We start from the raw sequence: 16,200 nt of genomic DNA on the forward strand, positions 1-16,200 counted from the left end.
TACATTTTTTCATGAGAGAAATGAAAAGTAGAACTTGTTCCAATGGCACACTCCAGTTGCAGTGTCTGCTTTGGGCTGCTTCAGCTGCTGTAGGGCAAGTTCTGTTTCAACAGCATCTTCTGCCCTTTGTTTTTATTAGCTCATGTAATCCTCCAGTACCTAATACAGCATTCATATGTCTCCCCACTGTGTTGCTGCCTGTTTGCCCAGGGGTGTGTTTGCCACATGACTATCCTTCCCACCTACCCCTGCTAAGAAAGGTGGGAGCTGCTGCTTCCCCTTCCTCTCTGGGAAAAACAGACTTTGGCCCCAGTACTGGCATTCATCTTCATGATAAGTGATTTGTGGGGTCAGAGATTTTCAAAAGTAAGGTTTTTATTAAATATGAGGAAAGGAATGCCAAGACAGATTGTTAAGACGTGGTTTACAAACAAACCCTGAACAGTAAATATTTTACATTACAGTCACCTTTCAACAAAGATTATTTTCTCCCTAAATACATATGTTCTGCAAGTCACGTGCAACCATCATGAAGCTTATTGAAGAAGAGTTTTGCTATTCTAAGAATAAACAATGTTTACATCAAATAAGGGAGAGAAAAATGGAGAAGTGGTACTTGTGAAATGCCTCTGGCACCGTTCAGAGGAGCGGAAAAGTGAGGAAAATACTGACATATGGGACTTCCAGCTCCTGATAAAACGGCGTTGCAAAGAGCTGCAAAACAGATCTGTACAGAGCAGCACAGTGAGCAGTGGGACATTTTGGGGCAGCTACGGGATCCATGGCATCATTATTATGGTCTGCTCCTAAAACTGACACCAAGTACTCTTCCTCACCAGAAACTACTCCAACTTCAGCAAGAAACATCAGCTCCTCCTTAGCTATGGAGCCTCATATTTACAGTACACCTCAGCATCTTCTTCAAGCTGCATTAAAGGTGTACATGATGGCGTATTTCACCTTTTTTTTTTTTTTTTTAATTTTAAAGCAGGTTAAGTAACCAGGTTCAATTTCTACATGTACCCTGTGAGAAACCTTCCTTCCAAAAGACGCTCGAGGCTCCTGCACGGCAGGACGGGTGCAGCGCGGCCTCAGCTGCCGCTGGGATGGGGAAGGGAAGGATTTTCGGCTGGGGTGGGGAGGGGAAGGGTTTTCGGCTGGAGTGGGGAGGGGAAGAACTTAAGGCTGGAGCGGGGAAGGGAAGGATTTTCGGCTGGGATGGGGAAGGGAAAGTTTTTCGACTGGAGTGAGGAAGGGAAGAATTTTCGGCTGGAGTGGGGAGGAGAAGTGTTTTTGGCTGGGGTAGGGAAGGGAAGGGGTTTCGGCTGGAGTGGGGAAGGGAAGGATTTTCTGCTGGAGTGGGGAAGGGAAGGGTTTTCGGCTGGCGCTGGGGAAGGGAAGGATTTCCAGCCGGAGGTCCCAGCCTCTCCGGAGAGCCTTAACCCTTCTCCGGGAACCCAGGGCTCGAAGGGGCCGAGCGGGTCGAATTCAGCCGCGCCCGGGGGTGGCACCTCCCGAAGGTCACCCCGGCGCGGCGACAGCCGGGGGCGGCTCCCGGAGGCCCCGGCGCGGCCGCGAAGGGCCGGAGCCGGCAGGAGCCGCCGCCATGGGGCGTCCGGGGGGCCGCGCGGCCCGCTGGGCGCTGGGGCTGGCGCTGCTCTGCTCCGCGCTGGAGGCGGCGCCGCGGCCCCTCAGCGCTGTGGGTGAGTCGGGGGCCACGGAAGGGAAGGGGCTGCCCGGCCCCGGCTGCTGCTCCCCTCTGGCGCTTCCTTCCCCTCCCCGCGGGCGTTCCCGACCGGCTGCAATTTCGTGAGGGTTTTAGATGAAGCAAGCGCGGCGCTGTTCAGCCCGCGAGGGGGGCAGGAGGGGTCTGCGTTCGCCCAGCGCTCCCCGCGGTGCCGGGCGGAGGGAACCTGCCCTGCCTTTGGCTCCGCGGCTCCTGGGCCGCCTGCAAATCTGCCGTGTGGCTCCTGCGAGCGCTCAGAAGTGGTTTCCAAAGTTTTTTCATTCCCTGTGCCTCCGAGTGAGGACGCGGCAGCGCCCGCCTGTTTCCTCGTCGCCCTGTTGGTGAGGAGCCACGGTTCGGCCCATTGCAAAGATCGCTGCTGGTCTTTGCTTCCTGAAATAAAACTCCACGGGGTCCAGTCGCGTGGTGCCCGCTCTGCCGTGGAACGAGCGTGTGACCTCGAGGGAAATCAATTCACATCTGTCCCGGTTTCACACCATCTACCCCAGGTACAGGCCTGCCCTTCCTAAGTGCTTTGGCACCGACAGAAAGAAATTACTCTTATTTTACATGAAACTTGAAGGCTGATAGTCTTACATAAGCTTAATTCATCTTGTTCGCCATATTCCTGTATTTCCCGGCTCGTTTTTCCCATTCAGTGCTAAGTAGCAGTGGCTGAGAATGTGTCTGCCTGGAAAGAGGTGACTAGGAAAGGCTGTCATGTCTCTTTCTGGGAAAAACCCAGTCTCTTTGCTACTGCAGCTGCTGGGGAGAAGAAGAGCTTTGAAATTTTTGCCGGCATGCCATATATCTCGTTTCTTTCTGTCCTGTGATCTTTAATAGTAGCTTCCAGCCAGGGAAGGTCTTGAAAATTAATTAAAATGCAACTCCCTCTCCTTTCAGGTGGAGTGGAGAAGTCCTCCTATTGCCTTCTCTACTCTCCAGTTGCCAGGTTGCTGTTATTGAAAGGGACCTGTTTCTCCAGTCCCTACCATCTTCCACTTTTTTTCCTTCCAGTTATCTTAAACCTATGCCTATGCTTCTGTTTTCAGTTCTTTTAAACAGACTACATGAAGGACACTTGTCAGTAATGCAGAACTCACCCACACTTACCAGACACGCTAATCAACAATTTGTTAAATTTATCCCCCTTTTCAAAACTTGAAAGAAGAATAGCAGTACAGGAACTGGAGTAAACTTAGCATCACCCATGTATATTCAGTTCAGATGCAAGTAATGCATTTTCTTTCATCTTTGTTTTCTGAAAACAGGGCAGTTCTGGCATGTATCTGACCTACATTTAGATCCAACTTACCACATTACCCCTGATCGCGCCAAAGTTTGTTCTTCTTCCAAAGGAGCCAATGCCTCTGACCCAGGCCCTTTTGGAGACTTTTTGTGTGATTCTCCGTATCAGCTTATTTTGTCAGCATTTGAATTCATGAAGGATTCAAAACAGCAGGTTTCATTCATGATTTGGACAGGGTAAGTGTTCAAGTCACTCCACAGTTAAAGCTTTTAACAGCTGGATAACCATATGGTATGGTAATTCACAAGTTTATATTTGCACCAACAGATCCGAGTTCAATTTCACAAATACTGCTTTTGAATAGTCCCTTTAGTTGTCCGAGTGGCTAATAAGTGGCAGACTTAGTGAGAATATAAAGCCTCAGGAACAGATTTCTGTTTTCTGTAATAATTTCTGGATATCATTGGACTGTTCACTGGGACATTTGCTACATGACTGTATTAGTTAATTGAAACAGTATGGGGAGGGTGGAAGGTGGAAAAAGGAAAAAGAAAGATCAGAGAAATAACTGCCTGGAATTAATTATGGGAGGTCATAGTTTCCATAGGTCTTAAGGTCATTAAATCTAAAGTACATCCCTTTTTTAGAAGACACCCTTTAACTACACCTTATTTGGCTCTGCAAGAAGTAACTGGAATCAAAAAATACTATGGTACTATGGCTTATGGGTTCTTTTTTTTTTGGAAGTGTATAAAGTTACCATTCAGATTTGATGCTTGTATGAACTCTGGATCAGGGGCTAGTGGGGGGGTGATAACAATGTCATAGATGCTTTCTCTCTCTTCATTACTACCACTCGTAGCTGCACATGCAAGAAAGTGTGGTTTCACTGTCCCTCATTGCACTATTTTGGATGTATGCAGTTCCCTGTTGGGTAAAATATTTACCTTCTATGTGCCAATGTTCTGTATTAGAAAATGGCCATAATAGGTGTTATCTGTGAGGCATTGTCTGCCTTAGCAGTGGGACTTGAGAAGGAAGTGTGAAAGGGAGGCATATGAGTAGCTTAATAGTACCATGCCCTGTTACTTTCTAGGTATTTGTAAAACATAATTTTAGCCTTCTGCCATAGCAAAATTCTGCATTCTACCATCACATAATTTTTTATAGTATACATCAATGGATAATTTATCAAAGAGATTAGTAGCTTTGAGTGAGAACTAGTTTGTTTATCAGTGATGGGGTCTTTTTTTGCTGGAAAGGTTATATATGTTACATCACTTAATTTTGCTGGGGAAGGAAGTTAAGAAGTATAAGTGCATAAAGACAAGTGATTAATTTATTTAATTTACTTTATTGTACTTTAACAGGATGTTGTTAAAAGGGGAACGATAAACTTGGAAGGTTGTGCAGATAACGGAAGATACATAACCCAAACTGCACGGTAGCTCAACATGATGGAGTTGAATTAATTTAATTTCTAAGAAATCTTAGTTATGATAAATGGGAATCCTAAATGTTAGTCTACTTGTTTGTTTCATTTTAAAAAAAAGCCTTTGCAGAGACCCTTTCAAGCAGTTGTATTAGAGTCTATAGTAGTATTGCATGCTAGCATGTAAATGTGTTTGCAGAATTTTTTAGGTTTCCTTATGTTGGTAATAAACCCTTGTTAATAAAACCTTTTTCCCTTTTCAGAGATAGCCCTCCTCATGTTCCTGTAAAAGAACTCTCCACAAAATTAGTCATTAACATCATTGGCAATATGAGTACCACAATTCGTCATTTCTTTCCAGATCTTCAGGTTTTCCCGGCCTTGGGCAATCATGACTACTGGCCACAGGTAAAACAAGTTAGAATTGTGTTTGTGTATCATATTCAGTGTGTTCCTAGCTCTCTGAAAGCATGTGTGAAAAAATAAGAGTTAAATTTGTGTAGCTATTGTTCTGGAAACACTGTTCTACAATTTTCCGATTACCGCATAAAATTATAAATGGTGCCAGTCAAGAACAGAAAGTAAATCTATCTCTGTTGTTACCCAAGCAAACAGCAATGCCAGGTAAAATCTGTACTTCGCATGAAGCTGTGCAAAATAGCTGCTAATCATTCCTCGTGGCTTAGAACCAACAGGTCTCATCATAGTTAATACACACTTATTCTTTCCTTGCTGTTTAAGTCATGTGTGTACAATAACTTAATCTAACAGAAATTACATCCTTAATGGATCTATAAGCCCATGGTAACATTCAAGGCCTACTGGAAGTTTGTTTACTGACATCTCTGGGTATTTTTTTATCAGACTAATGGCAGGATTTTTGTAGTGTTCCCATAGTTCTGCCACTATTATTTAAATATGTCTCTTTTTCTTTCCTTATTGGACAAGTAGATATATTTACATTGATGTTTTACTGGATACGTGTGCCATTGCAGCTGAGGATAGTGCTTGTTTAGTTTCAGTGTTCTGTGAGTATTGTTCTTGGCATAGCTCAAGAGTAAACAGTTGCTTCATGTGTCCTTCAAAACATATTGCGGGTTGATCTGGCAGCCCAGAGGACTGAGAAGCAAATTTGCCATTGGATGTGTGGGGATCAGAAAGGATGTGGAACAGGCCAGCTAAAATATTTTGTTCGAAATGCCTTATGGGAATTCAGTAACACCCTTTCACGCCTGCCAAAGACTTTTATTCCAGCCTTCTGTATCATTCATGAGACCTGTCAGGGTATATCTTGGTGTAGTAGGTGATTGTATTGTTGCTGAAGTTAGTGATTGCCAAATCAGGGAGTAACAGTGGTGCTCGGAGAGGAGAAAGGGAAGTGTGAGAGACAAAATAAGAGTTGGAAATATCTTGGAAATGTGAGTGCGCAAACCAAGCTGGGACTTCAGTCTCTTGTTCTTACTCTGGTAGTATAATTTCAGCTTGTCATATGACAGGGGGCCAGGGTGGTTCACCAGAAATCACTGGTAAGGTATTTTGATTAGTAACACCTTAACTCAAGTGTTTTGTTTCCATTTTGTTTTGTGTTTAAAAAGTCAGAGAATAGTTGTGATCCAGCAGTCGCCTTTGATATAGAAGAAAAAAACCCCAGTATACAATAACCTTGTAGACAAAGAATGTAGCAGCTTTTCCATCAAATATAAATTTTATTTGTGAAATTAAATCTGAGGATAGGAAAAAGATGGTCAGGAAGGGCAGAGGGGCAACAAAGGGTATTTTGAAGGGGGCTGCTGATTCGTGTAACTAATGTAGTTCTCTGCACAAAACCGGACAGGAGTGTTTCTGTGATAGTTAGCCTTGAAACGGCAGGCTTCACCATTGCGGAGAGCTGACATACTTTTCTGTTACTGTTTGAAAAATACCACAGGATCAGAAATTCTGCACCATGGGGTCACTTCAGGTTGTTGGAGGCTTGTTTTTTTTTTCCTCTGTTGATGTCTTTTCTGTTTTTCCTGTGGACGTACTTTGTATACTTGGTAAATGTCTTATAGACTGGAAGTGATGTGGAGCAGGCCAAATACTGTAGGCTGTTGCAGAGCAAGTGTGAAATCTGTGCACTCACCATGCACTGAAGAATTTTATTGCTCTCTATTGTGTTCTGACCTGTCCATCTTAGCAATTTAACAGTCTTGCCTTCTTGCAGAGCCTATTAAAAATACTGCTTGGGTTAATCAAGCATCGAGGTACCTTTCAGATTGTGTTTTGTTACCTTGGTCTTTCTGCATAGTGTTATTTGTTTCACATCCTTGCCCCTGCTTAAAACCAATTCCCCAACTGCTATCTAATCCACAAACTCACAGAGCACTGATTTGCCTGGGTCCAAACCACCTTCAGTCCATAACAAGGGCTCTTATCTGAGATCAGGTTTTGCCATGTCTGTTAGTGATGTTAGCTCTGACAGAACTAGTATGGCTCAAAGCTTTCTTAATAACTGGTGTCTGCACCGCAAGCAACAAACGTCTGAACAGACTTCAGATTGCATTGCTCTTAGACAGGGACTTAGTGCCTAAGCCTCTAATAACGTAGGCTTAGTTCAGGCATCTTAAAAAGGTCAAATTGTATGTTTAAGAAAACGTGTATTGTAATATTGTTCCTACTTTTCGTTCTCTGTTTTTTTTTTTTTTAATTTCTAGCACCAAGAATCCAAGCAGATATTTTAGGAAAGGCAAGGACAGGCTGGGATTTTCCTGTCAGGGTTAGATGAGGGCATGGCTTTTATCAGGCTGTGTTGCTTGGGCATTGCTTGGCTCAGACTGAAGAGTGCTACGGTCCTAATTAAAGCTGGTGGGAGAAAACATGGTCAAAACTTTTCTTTTGTTTTAAATGTTTTGTTACTAGAACTACAGGATAGAACAGAAATATTTGTGGAATTTACGAGACTATTTCTGATGGCCATAGTGGAGTTTTGGGGAGCTGCTATGAACCCTAGGTTGCTCATAAAATTCATCTTCTATGAAAGAAGCTTATGTTCAACCTTTTCCTCCAAGAGACTTTTTATACATCTAATATTCAGTTTATATTTTTATAAATTTTGCAGAATGTATAGTTTTCCACTCTGCTGTTGCTCCTAAGGCTTCTGACATTGGAATGCATTAACAAGGCTGTACAGTTAGTTCTGACTAAATTCAGGCATTTGTTCCTGATCAGCAATACTGGATATTCAGAAGCTGTTTTTTTCCTCTCTCAAGTTCCTCTTGGTGATGACTGGATACACTTAGATGTTATGCGAAGGGTCCAGTGGGATAATTTAGTGATTTTTTTTTGTCTATATGCCTGAATGCGAAGACTAAGGCAGGTTCTCCTCTCTCACAGGATCAGCTTCCCGTAACTACCAGTGAAGTTTACAATGCTGTAGCAGATTTCTGGAAACCTTGGCTAACTGATGAAGCAATCAATACTTTCAGAAACGGTAAAATCTGTCAGTAATCATTGTAAAGCTAGGGCTTAGAGAACTAATGTTTCTATAGATTTGTCCAATTTGTTTAACTAAGTCTCATAGGATGAATCAGCGCAATGGATTATTTGTAATATTTCTCCTGGAAGAAGTTACTTGTCTTTTTGAATAGCAATGCTTATATTCAGGGTACGTTTATTCTCTTCTGATGCAATAATTATTACTGTAGCATATACAATATTACTGGCTTTGTACCAGTGCCTGTGGAATGTCTTACTGCCTTCAAGACCTCAGAATACTTTATATAAAGACATATAATGCGCAAGAAGACTTAAATTTATTTGTAAAAAAAAATGATGAAATATTTCTTATTTGGGTTGGTATGTATTTCGGAGCACATTGAATAGGCATGCATTTGTTCAAGTTATGGTAACACTTTTTTCTTGGTGATTATGCCCTTAGTTGTATCATGTTTATGTCCAACTTGCTAAACTGGGAAAATATTGATATCCTAAATTCAATTTTTCTTTTTAGCAAAGAACTGAAATGCTGAACCCAGTTTCCAGTCCATTCAAACATAAGGGATCTGGAACTTTAATATGTGTTTTTGTTTCCTGAATGAGAAGGAAACGTGCATAAGAGTGGGAGTAGAAGTTCTGTTAGGAAAAGTAAAAATCAAAGGGCTAAGCCTTAAGTTAAGGTATATTGTTAGAGCTGTGTTGCCATGGCTCCATTAAAGCCCTATGAAAATTCCTGTGAAATTCCACCTGCTGAAGAAGCTTTCTATGCCATGGACAGTTTCGGGAGTTTGGATTGAAAAATGTGGTCTTCACTTTTCATCATATTCCAGTCTGAAGTTAAGGGACTTTCAAAGTACAAGGCTGTTAATTTCAAACAGATTTTCCTGGAGAAACCTATATGTTTGCAGTACTTGAAGAAATGTGGACTTTTTAACAATTACTGCCTTTCTCAGTGAGGAAGAAATGTTACAGGGTGTGTTTTGCATGTCAGTTGGATAATTACATCTGGAAGCTGTCAAATAAATGCAAAGGCAATTACATGCAAGGATTAATAAAAAATTCAATGCAGCTTATCCTACTTAAAATCTTGCTAAAAAAAGATTCTTAAGATGTTCTGTTGTGATATGGTGATACATGGCTTGAATAAACATGGCATATTCTATTTTATTAGAAGGAGGAAGGCTGGGTATTTCGTCAGTGCTATACTTTAATGCTAAAGTTGTGCCTTGAAGCCTTTTGTTTTCCAGGTGATTTTGGTCTTCTTTTCACAGGTGGCTTCTACACACAACTGTTTGAACCCAGGGATAGCTCTCAACTACTCAGGATAATCAGTCTGAATACAAATTTATATTACGGCCCCAACAGTGTAACTGTGAATATGACTGACCCAGCCAACCAGTTTGCGTGGCTGGAGGGAATACTGGAAACATCTTCACAAAAGAAGGAAAAGGTAGGGGCTATGAACATCAGCATTATTTGTTTCAACTTCGAAAATAAAGAAAAAAAGAGCTAAGAAGTAGAGACAATGAAAATATAAACATGATTCTGGAAGAATATTAATGCTGACAAAGATACTGCAAAATCAAAATCTAATTTTTGTAATAATTCTTTGAATATGCACATTCTACTACAACAATTAATAAAATAGTTGAAGGCGGTTTCTCAAATTATTCAGTAAAATACCTCGTTTCCTATGTAGAGGGAAAATCCTATGTAAAACGCTGTAGAAGCCAGGATGAGAGTACTTAACACTTCTACTTTTGTTTCTGACTATTTATTCATAGCCTTTAATTTTAAACTGTACACCCTTAGCCTGAGACAAAAGCTATCGCATTGCATTTACATTTTCATGTAGTTACAAGTACCAAAAATAGAAATTAGAGAGGAGTTTGTCAACCACAAAATTTAGCCAAGCTACAGTAATTGCTGTGATTTGCGTGTTATAATAAATTATCTTATAATACTCAGCTTTTGAAGAGAGGTTATAAATTGTTGGCTTGTGTTTGATTGATTGGTGCAGGGATTGGATCGTCATCTGACTGGAAAAAGTATTTAATTTGAAATGTGTTTACGTTTTGCTATGATGTTGTAATTTTAATATTATATTACAGTTGGGAGAAAGGAGAGATTTCCCTTCCTTATAAAACCCTGCAGCATATTAGTTGGTGTGTGCAGTAGGAACTAAATCTCAATGTCAGAGAGTTTTTAATGAGCTTTTCCATGTTTCTGGTGAGACTGACCACGCAGACTCTGTAACGTTCTCGCCTAAGTTTTGTTTCCTATCCCCTTGAGATGCCAGAGTGTAAGTCTTGCCCTAGTCACTTTATTTTTTCATTCGAAATAATTGATCAGATTTTCTGTTGACCTAAAATCACACATAAATTTATTGGAACTTTTTTCCCCAAGAGTATACTGAGTTCACTAAAAAGACCTATTTATTTTTTATCATTATGGATTTGAGCATTCTTACTGCTTGTATTTTGTATAAAAAGCCTGTTGTGGTAAATAGTTTTTGGAAAGCCATTTTGAAGATAGCATTATTATGAAATTGTGGTAACCATTTCTAAGTTACAGCTAAAGGTGTGAGTGCTAATTGTACTTTCTGTATCTAATTCCTTAGGTATATATAATAGGACATGTACCAATAGGATACTTGCCATATGCAAAGAATACTACAGCTATCAGGCAGTATTACAATGAGAGACTGGTAAAGATTTTTCGCAAATACAGTGGTGTTATTGTGGGTCAGTTTTTTGGACATACGCATAGAGATAGTATCATGGTTCTCCTGGATGAAGAAGGTAATGATGCTTGTTGAATCCTTCATCTTTTTCATCTTGATTAAAAGCAAATTAATACTTTCTTGTGTGTTCTTACTTGTCAGCCTCTGTTATAAATACTTGAAAGAAGGAAATTGGGAAATACTGCTGTTTATCTACAAGAGTTCAAGCTTCACACGTTCCCAATTTTTTTACAAAGAGAACATTGCAAGGCAGTCTTTTTCTGTTGAAGTCAGAAGAGACTCCCCAAGCTTCTTATTTTTTTTAATGAATGCTTATGCCTAGACAAGAATTTCTAGTCTTTCCTCTCTGCTCTCTCAGTGACATGGGCAAATTATACTAGCCAGTTGCTATTGTGTAATGTGTCAAAGGGAATGTTCTCAGGCCAGCTAGACATGCTCTGTGTTCTTGTGTTTCCTGCATCATTACTGTGCCTCTCTGCTGAGTTCCCTGCTGCTTCAAAGTTAATTAAGATAAGGGTAAGCAGGAGGCAGGGGAAAGAAAGTCTCTGCCTGTTGCATCTCTTAGATCAGCTAATTTCCCTTCCAGAAAAGCACCCACGTTTGAAAATTTTGTTTGTTGCTTAATTTTAGGCATGGGCATGCCTGTATGGAAGCTTCTAACACTTCTAACTGAAGATATCTAATAAGTAACTGGTTAAATGTTTGTCTGTACTGTATAACAGTGAGAGGTCCATTGCTTTGGTTTATGTAAAATGCCCAAATATTAATTGGCTCTTTGTTGTAAATGAACTCGTAAAAGCAATGCTTAAAATGCTGACTAGGATAACAGTATTCATAATCATTTTACCTTTTTACATAGCATTGTCATGGAATTAATTTCCAGTAAAAAGGAACCCAGTCCTAGTGAAAGAAGTGGCTTTTTATATTGTTCTTAAATGGTATTTGACGTAGTCTATACCTACAAATTTTAGTATTTCGTTCCATTAGTGTATGAAATCATCTCCTCTACTACAAATTTCACAGGGGACAGACTGATCTTGGTGCCTTGTCATTACAGTTTGCATGTGCAAGTAACTGCTTCCAAATTATTTTTTAATAATTTTGCATCTTCTGACAAAAAATAAACAGTGAAATTGCAGGTAGCAAAATATAGTTTGTGTTTAAATGTAGTTTTAGACTTCTATTTGTGCCATTTTCCTCTTGATAAAACTCCAGAGAATTCAAGATAGATGTTATATTGTAGCCAACATCAATATACTGAGTTACAGAGATCAGTTTTATTTTCTGCAGAAGAATCTACTGATTTCCAAGCTTTCAAACCTTCTGCTTATATGTGGAGACTGACCTTGTGTTTTCATTGCTGTGATGTTGTTCGAGAAAAGAATAGCGAGGGCATCTTTTTTGTTCCACAGAGAACCTCTCAATATAATTCTCTGCGTGTTTTGTCCATGTAGATCCATGTTTCAGTTGCTGTAATGATCAGTGTTCACATATTAGGTGCTGGGCTAGTCTAAATGAGTGAAGTCAGGGTCAGGTGATGGTGCCCTGGTGTTTCTAATAACATCATAAATACATAAAGCAAAAAATAAATAAAGCAGCATGTAAAAAGGGGGACAGCAACTAAAAGTTTTGAATATTTCTTCAATTGAAGTATACAAAATACAGAGACCTTACCTATGGGCCAGACCATTTTGCACAGGTAGCTGAATTGGTGGGAAACCTCTAGTACAGATAAACTTCACTGGTACACACTGGAATGTGTACTGTTGTATTTTACACAGATTTTAGTCTTATCCAGTGGAAGTATAGTTTACCATGATATAGCTAATCCAGGGGAAAAAGGTGCTAATGTCTTTAAGCCAGTCATTCTGGTTCTTGCTGTGTTGGTTCTCTACAGAAACATTTGATTGAGTAAGAAATGATTGAAAGGAAACTGTTCCCTCACCTTCCCTCTCCCCGCAGAAAAGCCAGTAAATTCCTTGTTTGTGGCACCTGCTGTAACCCCAGTGAAGAATGTATGGCAAATGGAGTCCAATAACCCAGGTGTCAGATTGTATCAATATGATCTTCTTGATTATAGCTTGCTGGTAAGTAAGGATTTTAAAGCATTGTTTAAGACTTTAAATACAGTGTCATTAAAAATTTCAGCAAAACGTCGGACTTCTTAGTATTATGACTGTTAGTGGAACTTTGGTGCTTAATCTTGTTTTTCTTCCTGGGCAAAGGAAAGGAAATTTGAAAGAGAACTTGGTCAGTCCTTCAGTGTCTGCAGTACTATCCAATACTTCCTGTTCTCTATGGAATACTTTTACAATGTAGAATCAAAGACCGTCAGATTTCTGGGCAGAATCCTAAAACTATTTTCAGGGTGCTCTGTAATGGTGGAAAGGGTTCACGTAAATCCTGGGCTTGTTTACGTACCAATGTTTTTTGCTGGTGATAGCCTGAGCTTTGGCATGCAGTCCATGAAATGCTTTTAAAGGGTGTAGAAGAGAAGATGAAGAAAAGCACTTTTAACTATGTGATGTGTTTTGCACCTTCCTATATAGAATTTATGCTTATAGGAAATTATAAATAAATTTAGAAGGAAAAAGGTAGTATAGTTCTATTCTGTATCTTATGTGATTTTTCAAGACAAAGTGAATCCTTTATAATTATTTTGGCACTGAATGACTCAGATATTCAAGGTAAAATCTTGATCTCACTGTGTTCAGTGACAATGTATCCTGCAGCTTCACTGTGACCGGGTATCTCACTGGAGACCTATGCTAACAGAAGCTATGCTTCTTTCTTGTGCAGATTTCACTCCTGCATCTCCATCTCTCCCTTTCTCTTAAACTCTCCCTGGGCCTTTCTTTTTCTGTCCATTCTGCCCCTCAGGCAGTGGCTACAGAAAAGAAACTTCTCGTTCTCACCCTTTTGCTCCACTCCTACAGCAAACATGAGCATAGTGGAGTTTGGTTTACAATTTGGACAGGAAAGATCTCTAAGACTGCCACTGCTGCCTTTTGTGATTCCTTTTTCTTCTCCTCCCCATCCCCCCACCATTACCACACTGCAAGTACCAGCTTTGGGTGTAAGCCCAGCTCTTGGGGTGGGACGTGACCTTCTATTCAGTTGTGAATAATGAGAAGTGACAGCTTCCTAATCAATATATCACTCTAGAGACTTAATGAAGCAGGGAAGAAAGTAATACAGCCATGCCTAATTTTTTTTTCTTTTTTTTTTTTTTTTTTAAACTGTAGGATCTTTGGCAGTTTTACTTGGACCTCAGAGATGCCAACAAGAAAAATGAATCGAACTGGAAGTTAGAATACATCCTGACTAAAGCATATGGCGTTGAAGACTTGAAGCCAGAAAGCCTATACGAAATGGCCAAGCAGTTGTCTGTGCCATACAGCACGCTGTTTGAGCAGTATTACAGTAACTTCATTGTGAGTTATGACAAAACCATTGTCTGTGAAGAGGGGTGCAAGATCTGCCAAATATGTGCAATCCAATATTTGGATTACTCCTCATACACAGATTGTATCAATCGGGAGGCAGTATGAAGTCTCCATGCAATTTATGCTGATATTGACTTTAGCCTGTGGTTTAAACAACCTGCTGATCCTTTTGCTCAAGCACTGTCATGCTGACCAGGAGCCTGTGGGACTTATCTGAATTTCAAGGGAGCAATAAATCTCCCTATAGCTTTCTTCTTATAAAACTGTTTTCCTTCCACATCTAAATAAAAGTTTATTGGCTATGCAATGATGGCCAGATGCTTTGTTGTTTCAAGCGTCCTGTGCCCTCTGTAACAGGCATCCCAGTATGTAGGTATGGAAGTTACTCATTTCTTTCGAAATCAAAGTCTCTTTTCTCAGGATGTATAAATGTAGGCAATGCAATTTCAGGCACAGTATTTGTATGGGGGCAGTTTTCAACCATCTGCTGTCACAGTTTGGGAAATGAAATCTGCAAAACCTGCATTTGCTGAGATTGGAGTGCAGTTATATTGTTGATGTGGTGCTGGTATTGTGTATCTCCCTGTCCTAGTTTTCATTTTCTTTCTTAACCTCTTAAACCCACCTCTGTTTAGGAGTGTATCCTAAAGACAGGATGAAATTGACTTAATGGATCACAAACATCCATCCTTTAAATACTTAATGTATTTTTTTCGGAATGTCTGTGTTTGCCCAGCACAAAGTGTTTTTTTCTTATGATAGGGCTAAATACACTAGTATTGCTATCAAGCAGTCTCTTGGTATGAGATTTTGCAGCAGACCATAAATCAGGTTTAAATTGATCAACATCACTAATTAGACATATACATTCTGTGTGCAGCACAAGTAAATGTGCACTTGTCGCGGTGTTTCTGGTTTTTTTTTTCATAGAGCAGTCTCGTGCTTAATGTGAAGCATAGAACTTGTATGAATATACAATTGCACAGACCACTTTTCTTCTGCTGATTAAATGTGTGCACAAGATGCTGATATTAAGAAGGCTAATTATCTAGTGTGTATAACCAAGAAGGACCTTTACCCATTTTTCTGTCACATTACTAGCTATACTTTTGGAACCTTTGGTCAATATAATACCATATAGACCCTACTCTGCATAACATTATTCCAGAGTAACTGGTGCCATAGAAGTGTTCATGCGACAAATCCAATCACTGGCTGTTTATTTTCATGAGACTAAAGCCTTTACTCTTCTGTTGAGGAATTTTCTGCTTTTGTTTTCATTCAGGCTTGAAATACTTAGCAGAATATTTCTGGACAAATTTTTGAAGTCTTTAGTATTAACAGCTGTAAACACAGATACCTCAGATTTGTCATGCATCAATCATCCACAGAGGTAATGGCTGGTTTGCTGAATTTGCACACAGAAACAAATCCTGCAGTGGCACTAATGTTTAAAACTGCCATTAATAATGCACAGTATGGTGGACGTGTAAACATTTTAGAGCTACCTGCTCTGGCTAATCTTGAATATACCTGGATATGTAAATAACCTGAGTTAACATGGGTTCTATGCAGACTGTGACTGTAAGGAAACACCAGAAAGTTTCAGCGCTGAAAGCTGATGATTCCATCTGTGTTGGATGTGTTTCCTGATTGGTTAACACATGGGTTTATTCATTAAAGAATGCCTACGTTACCAGTATCTGTTCTCCCAAGGCAGGCAAGCACATTTGTGGGTGGATAGCATAAGGGCAATTTCAGCTGATAGGATAGCTGAGTTTTTTTGCCAGATGGGTTTTGTTCCGTTCAGTCTTGGGTTTTGAACAACCATCTTTTTTTTCTCATATTGATTTGTTTCCCTGGGTTCTGTGTCTTCTGTTTAAGCTTAGTATCCACAAGACATCCTGGAAAGGCTGTAAAAATTATCTAGTTTTATTCTCCATTAAGGTTTTATTAGTTGCTGAACTTTAGGGAAGGCTGAACCACATAGCAGATCAGTAGCTACAGAACTCTTCCTAGGAAGAGTGTTATGCTGATGATAGGTTGTTGGGCATCTTACTTACTAGATTTATTTTTCTTTGTGCGTCAGAAGGTGTTATTTAGTAAGCATGAACAAATAAATACCTAAAA

At 40.0% G+C, this 16,200-nt stretch overlaps 1 protein-coding gene across 1 annotated transcript; it reads left to right on the forward strand.

The window, feature by feature from the left end:
- Nucleotides 1-1,602: 1,602 nt before the first annotated feature.
- On the forward strand, nucleotides 1,603-14,387 carry SMPDL3A (sphingomyelin phosphodiesterase acid like 3A). Its single transcript, XM_069851801.1, has 8 exons — nucleotides 1,603-1,703; nucleotides 2,998-3,211; nucleotides 4,671-4,815; nucleotides 7,780-7,876; nucleotides 9,153-9,331; nucleotides 10,502-10,682; nucleotides 12,587-12,711; nucleotides 13,870-14,387. Exons 1-8 carry the CDS (start codon nucleotides 1,607-1,609, stop codon nucleotides 14,173-14,175), a joined length of 1,344 nt encoding a protein of 447 aa, XP_069707902.1. The 5' UTR covers nucleotides 1,603-1,606; the 3' UTR covers nucleotides 14,176-14,387.
- Nucleotides 14,388-16,200: the final 1,813 nt, after the last annotated feature.

The sequence above is a fragment of the Phaenicophaeus curvirostris genome, chromosome 2, assembly GCF_032191515.1.
Source record: "Phaenicophaeus curvirostris isolate KB17595 chromosome 2, BPBGC_Pcur_1.0, whole genome shotgun sequence".
NCBI lineage: Eukaryota > Metazoa > Chordata > Aves > Cuculiformes > Cuculidae > Phaenicophaeus > Phaenicophaeus curvirostris.

Excerpts from the sequence above, each read along its gene's own strand:
- SMPDL3A (XM_069851801.1), top strand. The coding sequence starts at position 1,607 with ATGGGGCGTCCGGGGGGCCGCGCGGCCCGCTGGGCGCTGGGGCTGGCG. Across the intron at positions 1,704-2,997 it reads GCGGCCCCTCAGCGCTGTGG|GGCAGTTCTGGCATGTATCT; the intron begins GTGAGTCGGGGG and ends TTCTGAAAACAG. Across the intron at positions 10,683-12,586 it reads GGTTCTCCTGGATGAAGAAG|AAAAGCCAGTAAATTCCTTG; the intron begins GTAATGATGCTT and ends CTCTCCCCGCAG.